At 43.1% G+C, this 23,267-nt stretch overlaps 2 protein-coding genes across 3 annotated transcripts; one reads left to right on the top strand and one right to left on the bottom strand.

Annotated features, from left to right (window-relative positions):
- The first annotated feature begins 38 nt into the window (after window positions 1–38).
- rhot2 (ras homolog family member T2) lies at window positions 39–14,352 on the top strand. 2 transcript variants are annotated; one of them, XM_048233507.1, is made up of 19 exons: window positions 39–237; window positions 1,644–1,702; window positions 2,705–2,786; window positions 4,422–4,465; window positions 4,880–4,933; window positions 5,506–5,558; window positions 5,692–5,800; window positions 5,929–6,030; window positions 6,466–6,564; window positions 6,998–7,106; window positions 7,317–7,437; window positions 8,014–8,098; window positions 8,826–8,971; window positions 9,205–9,305; window positions 10,016–10,146; window positions 11,057–11,137; window positions 11,515–11,637; window positions 11,981–12,171; window positions 13,493–14,352. In XM_048233507.1, the coding sequence occupies exons 1-19, from the start codon at window positions 201–203 to the stop codon at window positions 13,608–13,610; spliced, it is 1,845 nt and encodes a 614-aa protein (XP_048089464.1). In that variant the 5' UTR covers window positions 39–200; the 3' UTR covers window positions 13,611–14,352. The 2 variants fall into 2 exon arrangements, with proteins under 2 accessions (XP_048089464.1, XP_048089463.1); XM_048233506.1 differs by having other exon boundaries at window positions 41–237; window positions 11,978–12,171.
- Window positions 14,353–20,684: 6,332 nt separating this feature from the next.
- LOC125287590 (histone H1.0) lies at window positions 20,685–22,069 on the bottom strand. The gene has a single exon (XM_048233505.1). It carries the CDS (start codon window positions 21,870–21,872, stop codon window positions 21,270–21,272), a length of 603 nt encoding a protein of 200 aa, XP_048089462.1. The 5' UTR covers window positions 21,873–22,069; the 3' UTR covers window positions 20,685–21,269.
- Between the last annotated feature and the right edge of the window lie 1,198 nt (window positions 22,070–23,267).

Raw genomic sequence — 23,267 nt, 5'->3', positions numbered from 1 at the left:
AACACCAGACAGCGGAAGAGGGCGCAACATTTTTTGGCTCGAACCGGAAGTACCAATAGTAACGTTAGTTCGTTTCTCCTTGTAAACTGAAATGGGTCAACCGCTGTCAGAAATTTCCAAGTAAGGTTACATAGCAACACAGTAAAAGTTAAAAAGTAAGGTGTTTCTAATTAGCAAACCGTCTGAAAGGGGACGGAGACATGAAACGCGATGTTAGGATACTCCTTCTGGGAGAACGTAAGTAGCCTATATTTTCTTTCGGGATCAGCCCTGAAGCAAGCAGGCTAGGTTCAATGGATTAGCTTGTGGGCTAACCAGCATCTTGTAGCCCGTCTAATGTAGCCTAACTAGGATAACGCTGTATCAATAACTTTATCCTAGCTAACTGGAGCAGAAAAACATGACCGTCATAAGACAAGTTGATTTTGCACACTGGAGTCGAGCAGTAATAGTCAGTGTCACTCGTCATGGACATAAACTCCTTTCCAAATTGTTAGTAGATGTAGTTTTCTGAATAAATAAACACGGCTTAGTAGTTCGTGTTGTGTAGTCAGCAAACTTAAATGAGAAAACTGTCAACACGTCACTTGGTGATAAATCCCTGCATGCAGTGGTCAAGGTTTAACGCTAACTAGCTAATATGTGTGCTAGCTAAATAGCTTGTCCTAATCTCATGCAACTTCAACCAGCCTCTAGCATTAACAGTTATGAGATTAATGGTTGTTTTTGACCAAGCTATCGTAGAAAACCATTCTAACATGTACTCTGTTTGCCCATTCAAACCATCGATGTAATGATTGTCACTATTGCCACATTCTGTATTTGGCCGCAGATCTACTGTAACACAAGCTAGCCCATTCCGACAACTTGACACCCTGCCAAAGTTCCCACTAGCTCTGATAAACATTCACAGGTTGAAGTAAAGATCACTGAAGTGTGCCCCCTCGAATTGACATAATGTAAACAGACGTGTGAAGCTAGTTGTGTTGTAAGCGCTTTGAAATTTAATTCAGCTGGAAACTAACGTCACTCGTGTTAATTGGCACTAAAATGTTAACTCAGGGCAGGGCCCTGTAGACGTGACTTGCAGCATGGTCGCATAGTAGTGCAACAATCCCATAACAAGCTAGTTAACGACCGGGTGTTGGCTCTGGTCTCTACTCTATAACTTGGGAGATATTAAGCTTGTATCTAAAATTCCCCTTTTCATGGAAATGGGATACTTCAGTGGTACCTGAAAATTTGACGGCAGTACTGTCAGCACAGCTAGAAACTGCTTTCCCACCACAAAATTTGCCTGTTATACTTAGCACCGAGATAGTGTTTGGGAATTGCACTAGGGAACTGGTTGTCATGGCAGCTATCAAAGTGCACTACTGTTGCTAAGATAATATACAGGTAATTCACAGGGAAAACCAGATAGTGTGTCCGTGCCAGTATGTCTGCCTGCCAGCATATTTACTGTTTTGCCTGGCCAGTATCAGGTGTTACCTTAAACTGAAGTGCAGGAGCTGTGTACTGTGAGCCAGTTTTGCAACATTTTCCTCAGCAGTCCCTCTCACACACTCTCTTCCTTATCCCCTGCCCCTCTATTTCTCCATGATCTCTCTCTCACTCCATCCTTTGACGCTGACTCCAAACAGCCAAGGTGGGGAAGACTTCTCTCATCATGACCCTGGTGGGGGAGGAGTTTCCTGAACAGGTGAGTGACAGCTCTACTGTTGCTTGGTTACCCCCACACTGCCCCTCATGTTGGCCTCTGCAACTGAATGTTTTCCGTCCCAACAGCTTCATGTGAAGCACATGACATGATGCAATGCCAAAATAATGGTAGACTATTTAGCTGGGAATTTCTAATTTGGCACATTTCATTTTAATCAAAACTCAAGTACACATGACTCTGCTGGGCCCTAAACCCATGGATGCTACCGTCTGTTACTCGCTCCATGTCTCAAGATTGTTTCAGTTAATGTACACCACCTCTGTCAGTTGCAGAAAGAAATGTTCTAATTTCTTCAATCATTTACGTTACAATAGCATCTCCAGTTTTATTTGTCTTTTGACTGTTGTTATTTTGGGCTTTCATGAATCACTTTTACACACACATTTAACGAAAAACTTGCTAGCATGTCTATGTTTGTGGCAGCCAGGTAACTTGCAGAAGTGCACTGCAGACTCTTGATTTGTAACATGAAAGAACGGCCAATGATCCACTGACACTGTTGGCCGCTGTGTTCAGGTCAGTGGTAATTGGTTACTGCTGAGGAGCATGTGAGCCGAGGACTGCCCGCCTGTCCGGACATTTTTAACCCACTACCTCCACATTCCTCCGCAGGAGTGGAGTCCCACGCTTATCCCTAAACATATTCACTGCTCAGACACACAGTGGGCCTGAACTAGTGCCTAGGGTCTCAAAAGTTGATGTTGATCGATTCTGATGTTAATCACTTGCATTTGGCGATTTGAAGTGTGTTTTGCCCATAAAAGCCTATAGTGCAGTCCAGTGGACTTTTTTCACATCTGCTTTGCAGTTTATCCAGTGACTGAATCCACTGTGTTATCAGGTTTCATTTAAGTGATGGTGACTGTGTAAACCTCAGGTTTTAAATTGAAATCCACTGTTCAGGTTTTTAGATAATAAAATTATATGTAATGTGGCAACACTGGCAAGCTTAATATCATGTCTCTGTGCCTTTCCTCACAGGTGCCCTTACGTGCGGAGGAGATCACTATACCTGCAGACGTCACACCTGAGAAGGTGCCCACTCACATAGTGGATTACTCAGGTAGGTACGCTGTGATGGAGTGTTGCCCTGCGGTCAGGTATGAGTGCCAACCATGACGCCAACAAACTTGGCTCTGTGGCGGCCTGTGTGTACAGTATAGACCCCAGGGTTGTGGTCAGGTCCAGGTACTGCACTTTCTTTTCTCTTCAAAAGAACCTGCTGGGCATTAAACCAGACTGCTGGCGTAGCAGTCCTGACAACACGCCATTACCACAGTTTGAGTCAGTGCTTGTGTGCTATGCCAGTGCATGCTGGCTGTTGACCCAAGAATAGGTTGAATTGCAAATCTCAGTTTGACTCAAAGTTTCCATGATGGCATGGTGCTTGAGACTAGAGTCCCTGATGTTTGAAAAATAATGACGGCCACAGTTTGAGTCAACATTGGATTGTGAATCACAATTTCATATTTCTGTACTGGCCTTGTGCTAATGGCTAGAACCCTGGGAGCTTAGGATCACAATTTGAATGGGCAGTTGACGTAAGACTTCATTTCAACACAAATTGGTCTGTTGGAATGAGTCTGGGACATTATTGCAGCAGGTGTTCATGGCCAAACAAAAAGAGTTCAAGTGGGAGCTCAAGAGATCACTTCACTGTCTGAGCTGGTCACTGATTGTGCATTCAGCATTCACTGGGACTTGCGGTGTTTAGAATTCTTTTCCCAAATAAACACACACACAGGGATCTCAGCTTATGTACCTGTGTGTGTTTGAGCCTGTTCACTGACACTGCAGGCAGGGCCTAAATATCAGTGCGGGTATTGCACATCATTTATTCAAGTCCCACAAGTCTGTCAATCATAATGCGAGAAATTCCTGCGCTGTCTGATAACGTTAATCTAATAATGGAGCGGAGTGAATGCAGGACTACTGACCGGACGGACCAACTTTTGACTTGAATTGAGCGTAGCCCCATGCAGAGACACGCGGGTGCTTCCCTCTATCTCTCACTCAGCAGGATTTGTCACCGCTGAAGTCAGATTAGTTATTGTGCTTTTACACCAACTGCTAACCAACAGGAAATGAAAGCAAAAGTTTAGCGATCAGGAACTGTCAGGAATTTTGCGAACACAAGCGAGGGAACATGTGTTCTCCATTTGAGGAACGTTATATGTGCGGACGTGCTCAGACAGCTAGAGACACAGCGCACAGTAGGCCTACTTTCACTTTCTAGGGGGCGCATTCATTACGTGAAAGATGGTTCATCAAAACAGCAATCACAAATTACCAAATGTATCATGACATGTGTTGTCAAAAACACATACTCCTATCAGAAAATCAAATCTGAAATCATGTAAGTAGCCTAAGGACTATGTTAAAGGTCGTTCTCTCATTCACGCCTCTAATAAGGAAAATGCTTAACATCAAGAACTTTGTTCTTAATCCTGAACACTCAAACTGGGCCAACCTTATGTTCGGTTTGTAAAACTGACCCCCCCACCCCCACCCACACACCCCCAAACTATTAATCCCCCCTATATGAAGCACTGAAGGATTTTCCACTGTGTCTTTATTGCTATCGATATGCTGTCGAATGTCAGCCTGTGAGTACACACACACACACACACACTGTTCCTCAGAGACTGGTAGAGGGTGATGTGAGCTTATGTGCTGTTTATTTTTGTCTGGTCAACAGAGACTGAACAGACTGACGAGGTACTGAGAGAAGAGATTGTTAAGGTGAGATACCCTCTATGTGTGTGTTTGTGTGTGTGTGTACCTGTTGTGTGTATGTACATGTACCTGTGTATGTGTGTGTGTGTGTGTGTCTTTGTGTGTACCTGTGTCTGTGTGTTTGTGTGTGTCTGTGCGTGTCTATCTGTCTGTATGTGCGTGTGTCTGTGTGTGTGCTATCAGCTCTCAGGTTTATTTATGTGTGTTTACAGAAGCTGTTGCTGTGTAAACAAATCTATTCTTGTCTGTTGTGTGTTGTGGTCAGTGCAGAGTTGTGCAGTGATTCCCCTGCTCTCTTATCTGTGACTATGAGCTGGAGGGGAGTGTTGGGGGTTATGATGGTGGTAGTGGTGATGATGATGGTGGTGATGATGATGATGATGGTGATAGTGGTGGTGATGTATTTTGTTTTGTCTCCAGGCCAACGTTGTGTGTGTGGTGTATGATGTTACGCAAGAGGAAACCATTGACAAGGTAGCTCCTGCCTCTGATTTCTTCTCCTTATGCATTACTTTCTCTCTCTCTCTGTTTTTTTTTCTTACTCTCTTTCTTTCTCTTTTCTTTCCTTCTTTCTTTCTTTCTTTCTTTCTTTCTGTTGTTTTCACCCTTTCACCCCACCCCACACACACACACATACACACACACACTGTCTTATTCTCACACACAACCACACACACACACAAACACACATTAAATTGACTTAGTTTGAATGAACAAGTCAGGCGCTATCATGACCACAAAAGGCTATTGTGTGCCGGAGCATCTCTATCACCACCTGGCATCTCTCTCTCCCTCCCTCCCTCTCCCTGTCTTTCTCTCTCTCTCTCCCTCCCTCCCTCTCCCTGTCATTTCTCTCTCTCTCCCTCCCTCCCTCTCCCTGTCTTCTTCTGTCTCTCTCCTCTCTCCCTCCCTCCCTCTCCCTGTCTTCTTCTCTGTCTCTCTCTCCCTCCCTCTCCCTGTCTTCTTCTATCTCTCCCTGTCTGTCTCTCTCCCAGTGTCTCTGTCCCCTCTGGTGAATGAAATCCTCTCCTCGTGTCTCCTTTCAGATCAGAACCAAATGGATTCCACTGGTGAACGGGGGAGCAGAAAAAGGGAAAAAGTAGGCGTCTGATTTTGTCCCTCTGCACTTACCGTAGCAAATCACCCTTACATGTTTCGATGAAGCCTGTAATTTGCTTGTCTGGGTAATCAACCCTTCTTTTTTTCACCCCACCCCCGTCACCTTTACCCAGAGTTCCCATAATCCTCGTGGGGAACAAGTCTGACCTGCGCTCGGGCAGCTCCATGGAAACCATCCTGCCAATCATGAATCAGTTCTCAGAGATAGAGACGTGCGTGGAGGTCAGAGATTCCTGCTCAGCTCTTGGAGCTACTCATTAATGACCTGATATTTCACTACTGTAAATATCACATGTGTTGGTGTGTGTCTTGGTGTGTGTGTGTGTGTGTGTGTGTGTGTGTGTCTGTAGTGCTCTGCAAAGAACCTGAAGAACATCTCCGAGCTGTTCTACTACGCCCAGAAAGCTGTTCTGCACCCAACCGCTCCACTCTATGATCCAGAGGACAAACAGGTGTGTGTGTTTGTTTGTCCACGTACGTGCGTGTGTGTAGCTGTTTTAAGATGAGATTCCATTGTTAAGGTGACACACCTGATGCATGTGCAGGCAGTATGAATGTTTGAACTTGTTAACACGGACAGCGTGTGTGTTGAGTGCCAGTGCCATGAGATTTAAATGTTGAGGAGTTTGATCAAAGTTTAAATAAATCTTTCTCTTAGAATTGTTCAGTTTGTTGTGTATTTGGAGTGCATGGGTTTGTTGTTTGTGGAATTAATTGTATTTCTAAAATGAAAGAGATCATGAAGTCCTTATAATGTGTGTATAAGAGAGAGAACGAGAGAGCTATCTCAATGTTTGTTCCCTTTTTTTCATGCAATGTATTTATCATATTAAAATATAAGATGTTAATCATCCTTTATTGTGTGTGTGTGTGTGTGTGTGCGACAGCTGAAGGCGCTGTGTGTTCGCGCCCTGAGTCGGATTTTCAGCATCTCGGATCAGGACAACGACCGGCTCCTGAGTGACACAGAACTCAACACCTTCCAGGTCAGAGGATCAAGAGGTCAAAGTTACCATAGCAACAGGAATAATTCTTAATATTCATATAATTATATATCAAACCACTCTTGAGATCCAGTACATAAGCAGAGGCTCTCAAAGGCATACCATGCTTACGTGTAGAGGAGATGACATGCACGTGGCTGCCATCTAGTGGATGTTGGGAATTAATGTTGAAAAGAAGCAGTGCTGTTATTTGTGGCAATAGAAAACCACGGATGGTAGCTGCTAATTTGGTTGTTTGAGTGTTGCCACATTTGTGCCTCTGTGTTTGTCTTTCTTTTGATATTGTCTGTGTGTGTTTCCCACAAAGTTGTGTGTGATTTGCATATTTTGTGGGTTTTGTTTGTGTGTGCATTTGCCTTTCTGTTTCTGACGTGTGTGTGTGTGTGTGTGTGTGTGTGTTTGTGTGTGTGTGTAGAAATCATGCTTTGGGAATCCTCTAGCTCCTCAGGCACTTGAGGACGTGAAAACAGTCGTCTGGAAAAACACCAGCGATGGGGTTTTGGACAACGGCCTCACACTCAATGGTCAGGCATACAGAAATACACACACACACACATAACAATAACATTACAACAACAATAACAGCCTGTTACCCACAGTTTTTGTGGGCTCGTTTTGTAGTAATTCAATAGTATAATGGGAAATGTCCCCACGAAAGAACAACAATAATGTGTATTGTATCTATCGAAAAAAATATATCATCTGTGTGTGTGTGTGTGTTCATTCCTGTGCAGGCTTCCTGTTCCTAAACACACTCTTCATCCAGAGAGGCCGCCACGAGACCACCTGGACCATCCTGCGTCGCTTTGGCTACGATGACACACTCGAGCTTACAGACGACTACCTCTACCCACAGTGAGTGTGTGTGCGTGTATAAACCGGTACAAGAGCATCCTAAAAGCCCATGTATTGCAGCCTAAAAGCGCATTTTTAGTTCAGGCAACAGGTGTTGCTCTACAAAAACAAATTGTCGCTCACAGATGTGGCAGAGCTGTAGGCTTTCATAGTCCAGCACCAACGACAGGTTGTCAAATAAAACATCAGCTAGTTTTGTTACATCTCACCGCAAAATGAAAGTAAACAGACATACACCGTGACCACGGCAACATACAATATAATTCGAGACCAGTAGAAGTCCAGTCATTTTTATTTCTATAGCACACTTAACAAACAACAGCAGTTGACCCAAGGTGCTTCCCAGTAAAAAGATTATGTATAACCATACAAAGACTCACAATTAAATAAATCAATAAATAAATGAATAAAAGAAGAACTTTGAGTCTACTTTCACTTGAGTGAAATTTTGTCAAGCAATACTTGTGATCTGAACTATAAATTGATTCAGTTGATTCCAAATTGTAGCTTTTGATTGTGTGTTGATTGTGTGTGTTGAGTGTGAGTGTTGATTGTGAGTGTTGATTGTGTGTGCAGACTGAGAGTGCAACTAGGCTGCTCTACAGAGCTCAATCACCTGGGCCACCAGTTCCTGCAGAAGGTCTTCGACAAGTATGATGAGGTGAGCCCTAGCACCAGCACTCTCCCTCACACCACACTACACATGCACAAGTATGCACAAGTATGATGAGGTGAGCCCTAGCACCAGCACTCTCCCTCACACAACTACACATGCACACTTCATCACACTTCAAAACATAGCACACAGGCACACACACACACACACACACACACACACACACACACACACACAGACAGAAAACACACACACACACACACACACACAACAAATCCACACTGCTAGAAGGGAATGATCTATTGTTCCATAAGCAGCTCAGCAGGACCAGGCATAGATTAGTGGCAGGTCATCACGTCCACTGTCAAACCTCTGACACCCTGAAATAGAAGTGTGTGTGTGTGTGTGTGTGTGTGTGTGTGGCTTCAGGGCTTACTACATAATTGACCATTTGTAATTGGTCAGGTCAGGTCTGAACTCTGGTATTTCTGTCTGTCAAATCAAATGGTGGTGAATGAGTAAAGTCATTGTTGCCAAAACATATAACATGTTGAATGATCAACGTTACAGTAATGTTCATATAGAGATAAAATGAAATAACGAAAGGAATAATAATTCCTATTATAATAATATTAAAAGGATAAATGATAAATGGTATTAAAAGGACAGTAATAGCTTCAGCAGTAGTGATATACTATAATCTGCAGCTAGGCATGAGCAGTGTGTTTCCTCTCCCAATAATATACATCTCTCTCTCTCTCTCTCCGTGTAGGACAGGGACTGTGCCCTCTCTCCGGCCGAGCTGAAGAATCTCTTTAGTGTCTTTCCCTACATGCCCTGGGGCAACGAGGCCTACTCGTCAGTCAAGACCAATGACAACAACTACGTCCCACTACAGGGCTTCCTCTGCCAGTGGATGTAAGGACGTGTGTGTGTGTGTGTGTGTGAGTGTGTGAGAGAGAGAGAGAGAGAGAGAGAGAGAGAGAGATGTAAACCAAGATATAAAAATAGTTGCAAAGAACAATGAGGTTTTTGGTATAGTGCTCAGGCCCTATTGGTTACTTTTCAGGCAGTTCAAATATAATTGGTTGCAGTTAAGCTACTTATCTAAGACTGTTTTATTTTTGGTGTTTTGTTTGTTTGTTCTGCAGGCTGTGGGCCTATGTGGATGTCCAGCGGTGTATGGAGTATCTGGGTTACCTTGGTTACCCCATTCTCACAGAGCAGGACTCCCAGACTACAGCAATCACAGGTGGGTGATACTACTTCCTGTTCTCCAGTGTCACATTTATATTCCCCCGTAATAATTCCCAGCTATATATGAAACACACTACTTAGGATGTCAGCCATCTTTAATTGACACCCTTATTATTATGTGTAGCTCAAGTACGGCATATCTTGAGTATTGTAAATCACATGATATTGCAATACTAAGTCTAAATAAATCCAATTCAAAAGTTTGATAATATGTCTAATGTTGGAATAGAAGAGTCACTGCCTTACCAAGGAAGTGCTTACCAAATTGTATCACTTTATCACTCTATATTGCTTTTGTGTGAGAGTCAGGTGATACTACTTCCTGTTCTCCAGTGTCACATTTATATTCCCCGTAATAATTCCCAGCTATATATGAAACACACTACTTAGGATGTCAGCCATCTTTAATTGACACCCTTATTATTATGTGTAGCTCAAGTCACGGCATATCTTGAGTATTGTAAATCACATGATATTGCAATACTAAGTCTAAATAAATCCAATTCAAAAGTTTGATAATATGTCTAATGTTGGAATAGAAGAGTCACTGCCTTACCAAGGAAGTGCTTACCAAATTGTATCACTTTATCACTCTATATTGCTTTTGTGTGAGAGTCAGAGGTTAATAGCACACATGTTTTATATTACACCTGCTTATCAAGACTGTGTGTGTATGTGTGTGTGTGTGCGCGCGCACGCGCACAGTGAGCAGAGAGAAGGCCCTGGACCTGGAGAAAGGGCAGACGCAGCGTTCGGTGTTCCTCTGTAAGGTGATTGGTCCACGGGGGACAGGAAAGACCAACTTCCTGCAGGCCTTCCTTGGCCGGAATCTCACGGTGAGCAGCCGTTACTGTAGCAACTCTTGACCTGGGACTTTTTCCCAGCTTACAGAAACATATATAGAGTTTTATATTTCGACCTGGCCAATTTTCCTGGCTTACAGAAACATACTGAGTTTTATATTTCGAGGTTTATGTATTTATTAGCCTGTCAGTGGGTCCTTATGCTGTGCTCTATTTGTCTCCTAGCGAACTCGGAGCTCGTCAGTGACGTCATGTCAGTGTTAAAAATACGAGCTGTTTCCGTTCTATTTGTCAACCAATTAGCAATTGGCTATTGTTAGCAGTTGTTACTAGCCAATTTGTAACGACGCATTACACAGTGTTTTACCCAAACAAACATTCTAGCGTCATAGTGACAAATAGAGGTTGGACACTATTGTTTCTGCGACTGATTTAATGTGAGACAAATCCAACACAACTGCTAATAAACAGCATACAAGGCTCACATTTACTGTTAACGGGCGCAGCCATCTTGGAAATTCAAACTCGTAGTACTCTGAATTGTCCGAGCTGACTAGTTTCAGGAGAATTTCAGAGGGCATTCCCTGGGCACTTCTTTTGCCAGTTTGAACTTTGAACTGGTGAAAACAGTTTGGAAAACGACTTGAGAGGCCAAATAATAGAACGCAGCATTAACGACCAGGCTAAACAGGACACACAGTGGAGACACAGCACATGCTGCAATATGGCCATGCCAGACCAGACAGCAGTGCGTATGCGTAAGCACACATTTCAAAGACATCCACCATCTTCTATTTCTATTTGTCCGCATGCCTTGCTGATATGTGATACGTGATGATGGTTATTATTATTATTGTGAACTAAAGAGATGTGTACTACCTGTATGAATGGAGTGGTGATTGCTGGTAATCATGGTGAGGATGGTGTATATTTGCATCCACAGAGAGCAGACGTCTCCTCAGCTGCCGTCTCTCCCTACGCCATCAACTCTGTTCAGGTTAACAATCAGGAGAAACACCTCATTGTGAGTACTGCTCTCTCTCTCTCTCTCTCTCTCTCTCTCTTTCTCTTTCTTTCTTTTTTCATTTCTTTCTTTCTCTCTCTCGTTCTCAACAGAATGCAGTGTAATTGAGTGGGAGGGGTGTAAATAGCCAGGTCCTTGTAACTGTTAGGTCATCCTGCAGTATTTATAGCAAGTGGTCATTAGATGCCATCAAGCAACAGATCAGTCACAGGAGACGTCACTTAAATGATTCCCTTACTCCAGCTGAGCTTGCTGTTGCGTAATGTGATATACATGTAGTATTTTTAGCACAATCAGGGTTATTATTGCACAGTGTCATATATTATTTACTGTCTACTAATGTGTGTGTGTGTGTGTGTGTGTGTGTGTGTTATCAGCTGTTTGAGGTGGACGTTGAGACGGAGTTCCTGAAAGCAGCGGATGCGGGCTGTGATGTTGCTTGCCTTATGTATGACACCACAGATCCTCAGTCCTTCAGCTACTGTGCCAGCATCTACAAGGTACTCTCTCACTCACACACTTATTCACTCTCTCTGTCTGTCTCTCTCACACTCTCAGACACACACACTCACTCACTCACTCACTCACTCTCTGTCTTGCTCTCACACACACACTGAGGCCCTGGTTGACTCTCTCCGTGTGTGTGTGTGTGTGTGTGTGTGTGTGTGTGCCTCCTCTCCCTCTCTATAATTGTACTGTGATGAACAGCGTGGTGTGTCTGCATGTTCAATCCTTCTCTTTCTCTACAGCAGCTCTACATGGGAAGTGTGTGTATGTGTGTGTGTCTCTGTGTGTGTGTGACAGGACTCTGACTCCCTTTCTCTCCCCCTCCCTCTGCAGCAGCACTACATGGACAGCGGTGTGCCGTGCGTGCTGGTCAGCAGTAAAGTGGACGAGGCGGAGGTGGCACAGCAGTACGGCATGACGCCGGCTGAGTTCTGCTACAAGCACCGCCTGCCCCCACCCATGCCCTTCACCCGGCTGCACCCGGACACACGCATCTACTCCAAGATCACCTGGGCCGCCATGTACCCGTATGTACCCACACACACGCACATGCCTTACACATGCCATACACACCTTTAGACATACTGCACACACACACACAAACCTTGACCCGCACATCTACTATACACACACACGCACACACTTATGTAAACAAATGATATGCAGCAATATATCCATACATTATACTTGCACATGTAGCGATATATGCATATGTTCAAAGCTGGCCTGGGCTGCCATGTACCCATATGTATGCACACATACATGTACACAAACACACAATTATCTAAATACCCATGAACACACTGAAGGCAAAGACTGACTGCTCTGCTTCAACCTTCTCTGCTAAAGGTCTTGAAGGGCTTTGGGTTTTGATATGGTTATTGGATTCATGCTGAATTTAAAAAAAAAAAAAACATTTTGAAGCTCTAACATATTGCCAACAAAAATCTCCAGTGCTCCAGAAAAAAAGTCCCTGTTGATTAAAATTCACCACATGTTTGAGATGACATAAATTTGAGACATCTGTTAAAATGTCCTTCTGACCAAGGATTTCATCCTGTCTTAAATTGCAAGCCCCTGGCTGGTTGGTACCCCATTCATCATCAGATCTGCAAGGAGTTTCTACTTCTGAAGCATTTTTGTATTTCTTACTGTCGCCAATAAGCCAGTCAGATTTCCCATGTTCCCCTAGCGCTCGTTTATTTTGCCAGGCTCTAGTTCAGCAGTCATTCCCAGCATCACTGGACATATTTCAGAGCTCTCCATTTCAGAAGATCAGTTCACCATCAAGAAATGTGTCTTTGTGGTATTTACCGTTTAAAGCCCTAGAATTTTCACAGAGCCTTGTTAATACTAATTCAATAATTGTGAGCAGCGAAACAATTTCGTGGAGTTATTTCACCTTCCTCTAGTCCTCTTAAGTTGGCCAACACCAAAGACCAGTTTGAGCGATGTGAGGCCTGTTGTTTATTTTTGACTCTTGTCGGGGGATGTCCAGAGGAGATCCATGGCCCTGCTTTTGTATTTAAGTGTTTCTGCAGCTGTCTGTTCCCCAGTGAAGTGTAGGGTCCTGATCACATATGGGCTGTAGTTGTGTGTGTGTGTGTGTGTGGAATGTATTGCCTCTAGCGCCCTCTGCTGTCTGTGGTGGAACAGTAGACAGTCTAGTCAGACTTGGTGGGACGGGCGTCCACTCCACACGTTCTAATATTAGAAACGATGTATTAGATTCACATCAAAGCCGCACACACAGACACGCTCCCAGCAACCTCCAGGCCCAGTCTGACCCGCTTTCTTCCCCTCTGTGTGTGTGTGTGTGTGTGTGTGCGTGCGTGTGTGTGTCCACAGGCACCTGAACGGTTCGGAGATGAGCAGCACCTCCTTCTGGTTGCGGGTGGCACTGGGCACTGCCATGGTTACCGTGCTCGGGTTCGCCCTCTACAGAGCCCTGAACCGCTCCAAATAACACACGCTCTCTCCTCTCCTCTTCCCTCTCTCTCTCCCTCTCTCCTCTTCCTTGGTCACTCCATCCTTCCCCCTCTCTCTGGCTCATCTCTCTTTCATTGATATTGCTTCCCATTCTTATCTTTCCCTCTCTCCTCTCTCTCTCCTTTTCCACATCATTGTTCTCTCGCTCTTTCTCTTCCTCTCTCTGCCCCCCTCTCTCTCTCTCTGCCTTACTGCGCTGAAATGAGGCTAAACCAAGCGCTATTGTTGCTGTAGTTCAGGTAGCCATGGTTACCATTGTGATGAGTACCTACAGCATGGACGGGACGGGCATTTTCGACTTCCGTACTTCCTCTCAAACACAAACATGTATGTGCACATACATACACACGCACACACACACACACACACACACACACACACACACACACACACAGTGTTGGCCACCACCAACAAAACAAACTTTTGACCTCCAACCTGACCCTTGGCCTCCGGACCGGACAATGCCTTTGCCAAAACAGAAGACTGAGCTCATCAACATATCTTCGACTGGAATATGAGATTAGAAGTGTGTGTGTGAGAGAGAGACTGAGAGTGTGTTTGAGCATGTGTGTGTATATGCTTTTCTTTTTGCCTGCATCAGCAAAATGGACAGTCGCTGAATCTTTTTGACTTGTAGATGGGGACCGGATTCAATATCACCATTTCACACAAAGGTCAAACGTTATGGAGACCAAATAAACCACAATACTGGATATGTACATATGTTTATTGTTTGTCTGTCTGTGTGTGTGTGTTTGTTTGTGGTAGGCTTGTAGCGGTATACATACAATATACAATAATTCTCTCATCATTTATGGCCATCCCAGTTCCTGGCTAAATCTGTCATCTCTGACTTACACACACATTACGATATACAGTGAAACCATGATAATTTAGAGACAATTATACCACGAAAATATCACACCGCTACAACCCTAGTGTGTGTGTGTGTGCGCACCCTCACATCAGCATTGTGCCTTGAAAGTTAAAATGTTATCAATGAAGCTAGGTTAATAGGCGTATTTGCCAAATCAATATGAGCCTTTAATTTACTCCATACAGCATAAGCGTATTTATTGATTAGTGCTTTACAAGCCAGTGGACACTAATCCTGCCCCTGAAAAGGAGGAATTTCTTGTGTTTGCTTTTCTCTTGATCATGAATTGAACATGTGTGTCTGATCGATCCAGTTAAAGCCTTCACTAAAAGTCCAATCTGATGAGTTCAGTCACCGTAGTGAAATGCCTGAACCTGATTACCTCCTAAACTGACCCCTAACCTGACTTCTAAACTACCTCAGCACCAGATTGGCTTCTATGGGTCAAGGGTCATCTTGTTTTCAGTTACATACTGCCCTGAAAAACACTTACCGGTATTATGTTCATGGTGTAAATAGAAAATACACTATTAACTTTTGATTGCCATCTTTATTTAATTCCTGTAGACTCTACTGACCATCTTGAAGTCTGTAGTTCTAGGTCCAGAAGGACAGCTAGAGGCCAGTCTATAGTGTCTTTGCTGTATCTCTGCAGAGCTGTAATCTGTCCAGACTGTAATCCCTGTTAAGGAGCCGTGCTTTACGCCTATTGATCTGTGACCAACGGAGCACTAATGCCTTGATGCTGAGATTAGGGAGAGAACATCTGCAGGATGACCTTGGATTGTCACTCTACTTCCTAGAGAGATCTGCATCACATATGGTCTAATGCTGTCCCTAAGTACTAGTGACTATGGTAACAGTATCAAACTATATTGCTTTAACCTTTGACCCTGATTTTTAGTGATGTGCTGGCATGTGTATAATAATAATTCCTGTTGCATTAGAACAAATAAATCCATTAGGTTTTTTAGATGACAGAACACACACTGAATACTGAAGAGAAATGTGAGGTCAATATGTTGGTGCCAAAACAATTTTGCTAGGTCATGCTGTCTGCATCCTGAGATTGCGTGTGATTTGGTATTAGTTTCAGAAATTAAAGACAGTTTTAATTAACTTGTTTCAAACCTCTTGTTATACACAACTGCATTGTGCTAAATATTGTTACAACCATGCACTATTCCATTTTACAATCATCCTATCTCCTACAATTAGTCTATCTTTACATGTTTTTAATTTATTTTAAAACTAAGTCTGTGACAAAGACTTGACAAAACTTTTTTTTCAGGAGAACCACCAAGACTGGAGTAAACAAGTTTAGTGGATTTAGAGGTCGCAGGTTGGTTACATGCGGACAATGAGATGTAGCGTATGTTTCTGAACGCAAGAGGACGACACACAGTAACTTAATACTTCGCTGTTGCGCACAAAGGCGCTGGCGCACTGTATAGAGAGTAAAATTAAATTTCGATTCGATTTTTTATTTCGATTTTTAATAGATTATAATCATTTAATTCATAACGACTTTACAAACGGATCCCGTTGTTACAAAAGGTTATGACTCATGACGAAGAACAGACTTTCACATTGCTATATTGATGCAGATTTTATATGGAGCGTGACTGCTTCATTGTCAATATGATCTCATCCACTGATCTTCTGTCAAACGAGGAGACAACGAATGTCTAAAAAGTTTGTTTATACTTATGAGATGAAAAGTTTAATGTGTATTCTAGTTGGTCGTACTGCAGACATGTCTGTTATGGAGAGGTTTAGGTTAGTTAACTTGGAAATGTGTTCAGTTCTATAAAGCTATGTTTTTGATTAATCATGAGAAAACAGGTTAGAACTGTCACCTCATTTTATCAAATGTCCTCTTATACTCCAATTCACTGCAATAGTAGTGAACTTTCCATATTACGAAAGGCTATCATTTTCCTTAGATATTATGAAAGGCTATCCTTTTCCCTAGGTTATGATTTAGCCTACATATTTATAGCATTAATGTTATCATATGGGGGCTTGGCTTAATTATCTTCATGTGTAATAAATTAAACAAAAAAATATTTTAAGGGGATTATGACAAAAAAACATGCTTTGTCACACCATGCTTTGCTTTGCTTCCTGCGATCAGTTGGCATTTTGAAATACTGTTGTGTTGTCCTGAATCAAATGCTATTCAAGCTTTTGAAACTTGAGTTGTAAATTATAAGCCATAGCTGCCAATCTGTTTTGTTATAGACATGTCTCATCATCAGATCAAAACAGCTTTGTATTTTTTGTTATTGTGGGCTATAAAACAGCCATTTCACTCCAGCCATTCATGTGGTGCAAGTTCACTGAAAAACAGAAACTCAATTTAGGGCAGTAATGGGATGTGTCCCAATGCCACATTCCCCATGTTTTTCTGGAGGAAGACTGACCAGAGTGACCAGTGAACTGACTCCATGGCCATGTCCTGAGTGGCCTGGAGGACAATTTTCTACTTACCAATCAGCCACCCCAGGGCTCCCTCAGAACTGTTAATGACATAATGAATACAGAGAGGCCCAGATGCTGATTGCAGTAACACTGCAGTCTGGAGAGGCCTGCGCTGACCACACAAGAATATTGCAAAAAGGTGATGACCTCTGTCATTACACTGGAGGTTGTATGGATAACTTCTATTTATTAGTTGCTTATAAGTATTTCTCTCTCTCTCACTTACTCTCTCTCTCTCTCTCTCTCTGTCTTTCACTTACTCACAATTCAGTGCCCCTGCCCCCGACCCCCCTCTCCATAAAGTGACAGACCTAGTGATGGTAGTCTCACAATTAGTGAAATGGAGGTCGCCTGAGTGCAGTGAATGTGTATAGTATAGTAATATAAAGACCTGCGTGTGGAAGGTCCAGTCACTGATTAATCCATATTCCTGGCTACAATTCCACCATGAAGACAAAAGAACACTCTAAACTCAGAGAAGAGGTTATTGAAAAGCATAAATAAGAGGATGGAACATCCCCAGGAGTTCAGTGAAATCCATCATTAAGGAATGTGAGGAATATGTAAATGTATGTGTAAATCTGCCTAGAGCAGGCCATCACCATAAATTGAGTGACCGTTCAAGAAGAATACTGGTGGGGGCACCTGTGACAATTCTGAAGTAGTTAAAAGCTTCAGCAGCTGAGATGGGAGAACCTGTGCATACAGCGGCCATTGCCCAAGTTCTTCACCAGTCAAAGGTACATATATGGGTGAATGGCGGAGTTCATATTAAAGGTGCAGTCAGGGATTTTACGCGATTTCAAACCCATAACATTGTTTGTCACATTCAGCAATCATCTCATCATGACCGCTAGTTGCATTCCGTACAAAATACAATGTATGTTTTTTTGCACAAAGGTGTCTGCTAATGAATGTAAACATAAACAAAAACAACCACAACTTCCTGTGAAATCCCTGACAGCGCCTTCAAATCTTCACTAAAAGACATGTGGGAGACTTTAAGGTCAAATGGCAGAAGGTTCTTTGGTTTGATGAGACCAAAATGGAGCTTTTTGGGCATCCGACTAGATGCTATGTTTGGCGATACCGATCACTGCACATCACCACAATTGCACCATCCCTAATTTAAAGCATGGTGGTGGCAGCACCATGCTGTGGGGATGCTTCTCGACAGCAGGCCCTGGAACGCTTGTAAAGTTAAAGGGTAAAAATAATTCAGCAAAATATATGGAAATCATGGGGGACAATCTGTTCCAGTCTGCTAGAGAATTACGACTTGGGAGATTTACTTTCCAGAAAGACACTGACCCGAAGCAGACAGTGAAAACTACACCAAAATGGTTTAGAGAGAACAATGTGAATCCTCTTGTGTACCCAATACAATCCAATAGAGAATTTGGCGTTGGCCTGTTTGTGAAACTATGAAAAAAAAAAAAAAAACAGGAAGAGGTATTTTAAACGAATAGTGGTCTTATGTAATTCATGAGAAGATGTATTATTCATATTCTATGGCATTTTGATGACCGAGGAATCTCCCATGTACACGTCATAGGAATTTCTCTGAAGGGATTCATGTTTCACTCACTAAGATGACTCACTTGCATCGAAAGCTCTGGGACTGATTCACAAAAATTAAACAGAAGAGAGGAAAGAAAAGAAAGAAGGAAATAAAAAATGTCAAATTGTGCAAGACTTGCACCTCTGTAATGATCTTTGCTCTGGTGGGAAACCTGTGAGTGTGAGTGTCATGTGATCAGAGACCCCATATGGTGCTGTGCTTTGACCATGGCAACAACAATGAGCAAATCTGAACAATTAGAACAACAAGGAAAGCCAGGGGCCTCTTCCAGCAATATTCTGCATGTGTGTAGTTGGCTTACACATCTCTTTCTCTCTCTGTCTTTTTCTATCTCCTTCTCTTTCATACATGCATCCTCTCTTCAGCGCAATTTAAGAAACTCTATTGTTTCAGCATTTTTGTTTCACCAAAGACAGTAAATGTACTTCAGCCAGGGATACTGCATAATGTGCTGTACAGATGCACGGTGTACATTGCATTTATGGAAGAAAGTTAAAGAAACATCTATAAGATCTATCTATTTTTCATCTATAACTTTTTCAAGCTACATTTCTTACATTCCTTAACTTTTTCCGCCATTCCCCACTCTGGAGGTGGGGAATTTTCATGCCCCGCCTTACTCCATCACTGAATGATAACATTAAAATGTTTGCATTGTGGTTCCTCGTTACATTTGTCTCGTCCCCTGGATCTGATGTTGGTTTACTTTTTTATAGGCCTGTTTATGACTCCTATGTTTGTTTGCGGCTATTTCGTTTTGAATGTATGATCTTCATTGTCAAAAAAGAAAGGCATTAATCAAGATTATCCACAAAAAAGACACATTTCCTCCTCCCACCTGTCATGTCTCTATTCCGCACTAGTGGGGCCCGCCCCACACTTTACAATAAAAATACATACACTTCTTACACTTCATACAATACACTTCTTGTAGCCCATTTGGCATTTTTGAGGGAATATTTCTATTCCTTTTCCGGTAACCTTCTAAAAGACCAAGATCTGAAGAATCAGTTGAATTGAAAATGAAGGTCTTACACAGGACAGATCATTCAGATAGGCCTGAGGTCTGGTGTTTTTGTTTTTTCAGTTCAAGCCAAGAATAGAGGGTAGACTAGAACTTCAGTCATTAATTCTATTGTCACTATTATCAATGGCTTGCTTATAAAACCAGACTTTCATACCCAGGCCTCAGAATAATATTTTTCTAACTTAAATAGTTCAAAGGTGAGTATTGTCAATTTCTCTGTAACAAGGCTAAAGTCGGGAGACTGAACATTTCGACACTGTGTATTGTGTAACTGGTCTCATCTTAATCAATAGTTCAAAAGTTCACCTGGATAGTTTACACATTGTTATAGACTACTCTGCGACAGGTCGGATCAGGGCCGATCCAAAGCGGAGACCTCTATATGGGCATGAGATTAGTTTGAAGTGTTTGCATCAAACAGTAAAGGTGACGTTAGGCCTCCTGGCTACTTTTCAAAGGAGAAAAAATAGAAGGGCGGAGAGCCGTGCGCATGAGCGTCCTAAGGGCGGACACGTTTCGGAATGTGTATAGTAGTCTAGCTGGGCGGAGCTTCTCCAATACGCTCATTTCGGCCTGCTAATTTTAATAACCAATTTAATATGATGAGAGGCTATCAGTATACTTAAACATATATATGGTGAACACATCACAATACGCTCCTTAATATAGGTATTTTTGCATGGAAGTCTTTTGTTTTTTAAGGAGTGCATCTTTGCGCAGCAGAACCAGAATGACCCTGTCGCAAGAGCACATCGACTGTGTGACCGCAAGGCTTGAGGGGAAGAGGGCCAGTGTTGGTCACTACCACCTTCGTTTTGCACCTAGAAAAGCATTTCATCCTATCATCTCATGCATGCTCTCTCTCTATCGCATATCCTAGTTACACACATGCGCAGGATTTAGGTAGAAACCTGAAGCTGCGCTTTTACACGCGTTCCACGGTGCCTGCTCCATAGTGACAGACCCGCCCATATAGCCAGTAACCCCCACACACACACACACACACACACACACACACACACGTACATAGTATATTCACCTTCGTGACAATTTAGCCTAAATAAAAACAATAAAATACAAGTTTAGAGAAGACAGGAAAGTTGATATTTTATTATTGTACAGTATAAAGGCGTTATTATGTGTAATAACTGGACATGACAACAGATAAACATGATGGTAGAACTTGAATATACAACAGCTGTCCTTCCAGAGAGAAGTCTCAGTCAAGTGTCACGAGCGTATTTAAACATTTCACTCTAACAGATTAAAGTAACACACCCATCGTTTTTAAATATCCTCGTCGAATGATTCACTTTTTTGTCTGTGGCATGTCAGCATTCTTAACAAAAACAGCTGTCAGGTCAATTACCGCTACAAGTGACAGATTAGCGCTACAAGTGATACAGAAAGAGGATAAAATAAAATAAATATTTAGGGCAGTAGTGTTGCCATTAACATATTCCAATTCAAGATCCTCGCTTTTTCTGGATCTAATTATCACAACATAGTGCAAAAGTGGTGGAGAAGAAACGGTAAAAAGGTCGTAGTTTAAGTCCGCACAAGACCATACAAAAATAATTACAGATACCAAAACCTCCTCAAAAAGTCTATTTACACGGTGTGTTTTGTCAAATGTCCGTCAATGAGTCTCATTAGTAATTTGAGTTCACTTCTTCTTTCCGCTTTTCTTTGCTGCTGTCTTCGCTTTGGGTTTCGCCGTTTTCACTTTTTTGGGCTTACTCGCCTTAGCTGGCTTGGCCACCTTGGTCTTCTTCGCCACTTTTTTGGGCTTCGCTGGCGCTTTTTTCTTCTCAGCTTTCTTCACTTTCTTTTCAGCAGGTTTGCTCTTCTTCGCCTTTGCGGGGGACTTTGCCACCTTCTTGGGCTTCGGAGCTTTCTTGGGTTTGGCCGCAGCTTTGACTGGCTTCTTGGCTTTTGTGACCGCTTTGGGCTTGGCAGCTGGTTTCTTGGTGTCCTCTGCTTTGGCCAGTTTGAAAGAGCCGGAGGCACCGATGCCCTTGGTCTGCCGAAGAAGTCCGGTCCCCACTAGCCTCTTCAGGGCCAGTTTGATCTGAGAGTCCGCGTTGTCACCCACTTTGTAGTGGTTCTTAATGTACTTGGCGATGGACTGCCGGGAGGCTCCGCCACGACTCTTGTCGGCCAATATCGCAGCTTTGATCATCTCGGAGTATTTGGGATGCGACGCAGCCTTTTTGGGGGCTTTCGCCTTTTTGGCTTTCTGTGCCGGGGCGGCTGCTGTCTCTGCCATGTCGGTGTTTGGTTGAGTTCGTTTCAGGAAAGCTGTCTCAGTGTTCAAAAGTCTGAAGTCCTCCAAAAAAAATTCTGGAATTTGTCAAATACGAAAGATTAGTGTAAATATCACTGCAGACTATTCCTCTATAATCCCCTAAATTAGCGAGATCCTCAACAGTACGAGAACTCCTGCGATACGCGCTGTGTAAGTGTATATTATTCTGCCGGTGCGCCCATAGACAATATCAAGCCTCGGCGCGGACGTGATTGAGAACACCAACTGCCAGCAGCTGATCGAGCAGGCTCCATGAAACTCGCGCGGGTCGGTTTGTGTTTCTTCTTCCTCGAACTAGCGCTAAATTTATGAAGATGGGTCACACACGGTTCCGTCGAACCGTGTTGGTTAAAAGCAGACACTTCAGGCTTCATGGACATACCAGGTTCCGAGGAGAATTCGCTGACCGATAAACTTTTATTCCTTGAAAACCCACCCGAAGCAGCGCGCGAGGAGATGGATTTTGCAGAATTCGTGCGAAATTGACCCAAAACAACGGAACCGGTACCCAAATCACATCATGCACGTTAAAGCCGAATCAATATTCCAATGAAAACGCGCCGTTTGACGCGTGCATAACATCATTTTCGTTTTTAATCCACCGTTGGAGTTTGCCAACTAACACAGTCGGGCAGGCGACTCGATGTGACGTGCTCCAGATTATTTACTGTTAAACCTTTTATAAATTAAATGTGAGTGAATGAAAGTTGCTCGTAAATGACAGTGCGTGTTGGTGCATTTCTATGGGTTCGAAGAGAATCAGTGCGTTTTTATTCCAGGGCTCTAAAGAGGGAAACTAGTGTATAAACAAGTGCGTGAAAGGCTGCCTGCAGCCGGGGCAACTCGCTGCTAGGAAAGTTGCCAACATCTCAAAGACCTGATACACCGTCCCTCACACACCGGTACCGAGGAAACGGCTCGACACATGAACAGGTCGTTGTGTCGGTGTCGGGTGGAGGGCTATAGCTGGGCCACGGTGAAAATAGTTTGCACCCACAACATCGAAGTGATCATTTAAAACACGGCGCGCGCTACACATTCTTTTGTTCAGTGGTCGTCTGACGGAGGAGAAGGGGGCGCGAGGAAGAGATCAGATCTCGGCTCGTGCTCCACCGGGCATTTCAGAATAATCAGAGGACACGTTTCAACGTGATGTGTTCTGGTTTTCAAAGGGACTCGGTGCATTTTTACAGCATTCTCTAACAGAGCGGCCAGACTCCTCTCCTGAACGCCATCTTGAATCCCTGAAGATCACCAGCCTATAGTCATTCCACTCCGCCTGTTATGTCATAGAGACTGTCAGTGTTCCTTTATTCGTTTAATTAATTAATCAAGTCAACTAATTGAAAAGTTTAT

This window comes from Alosa alosa, chromosome 22 (assembly GCF_017589495.1).
Source record: "Alosa alosa isolate M-15738 ecotype Scorff River chromosome 22, AALO_Geno_1.1, whole genome shotgun sequence".
Taxonomy (NCBI): Eukaryota; Metazoa; Chordata; class Actinopteri; order Clupeiformes; family Clupeidae; genus Alosa; species Alosa alosa.
Note: the sequence above shows the minus strand (reverse complement) of the source record. Positions and strands in the feature narration are given on the sequence as shown.

Excerpts from the sequence above, each read along its gene's own strand:
- rhot2 (XM_048233506.1), top strand. The coding sequence starts at position 201 with ATGAAACGCGATGTTAGGATACTCCTTCTGGGAGAAC. Across the intron at positions 5,801-5,928 it reads AGATAGAGACGTGCGTGGAG|TGCTCTGCAAAGAACCTGAA; the intron begins GTCAGAGATTCC and ends GTGTGTCTGTAG. Across the intron at positions 7,107-7,316 it reads CAACGGCCTCACACTCAATG|GCTTCCTGTTCCTAAACACA; the intron begins GTCAGGCATACA and ends ATTCCTGTGCAG.
- LOC125287590 (XM_048233505.1), bottom strand. The coding sequence starts at position 21,872 with ATGGCAGAGACAGCAGCCGCCCCGGCACAGAAAGCCAAAAAGGCGAAA.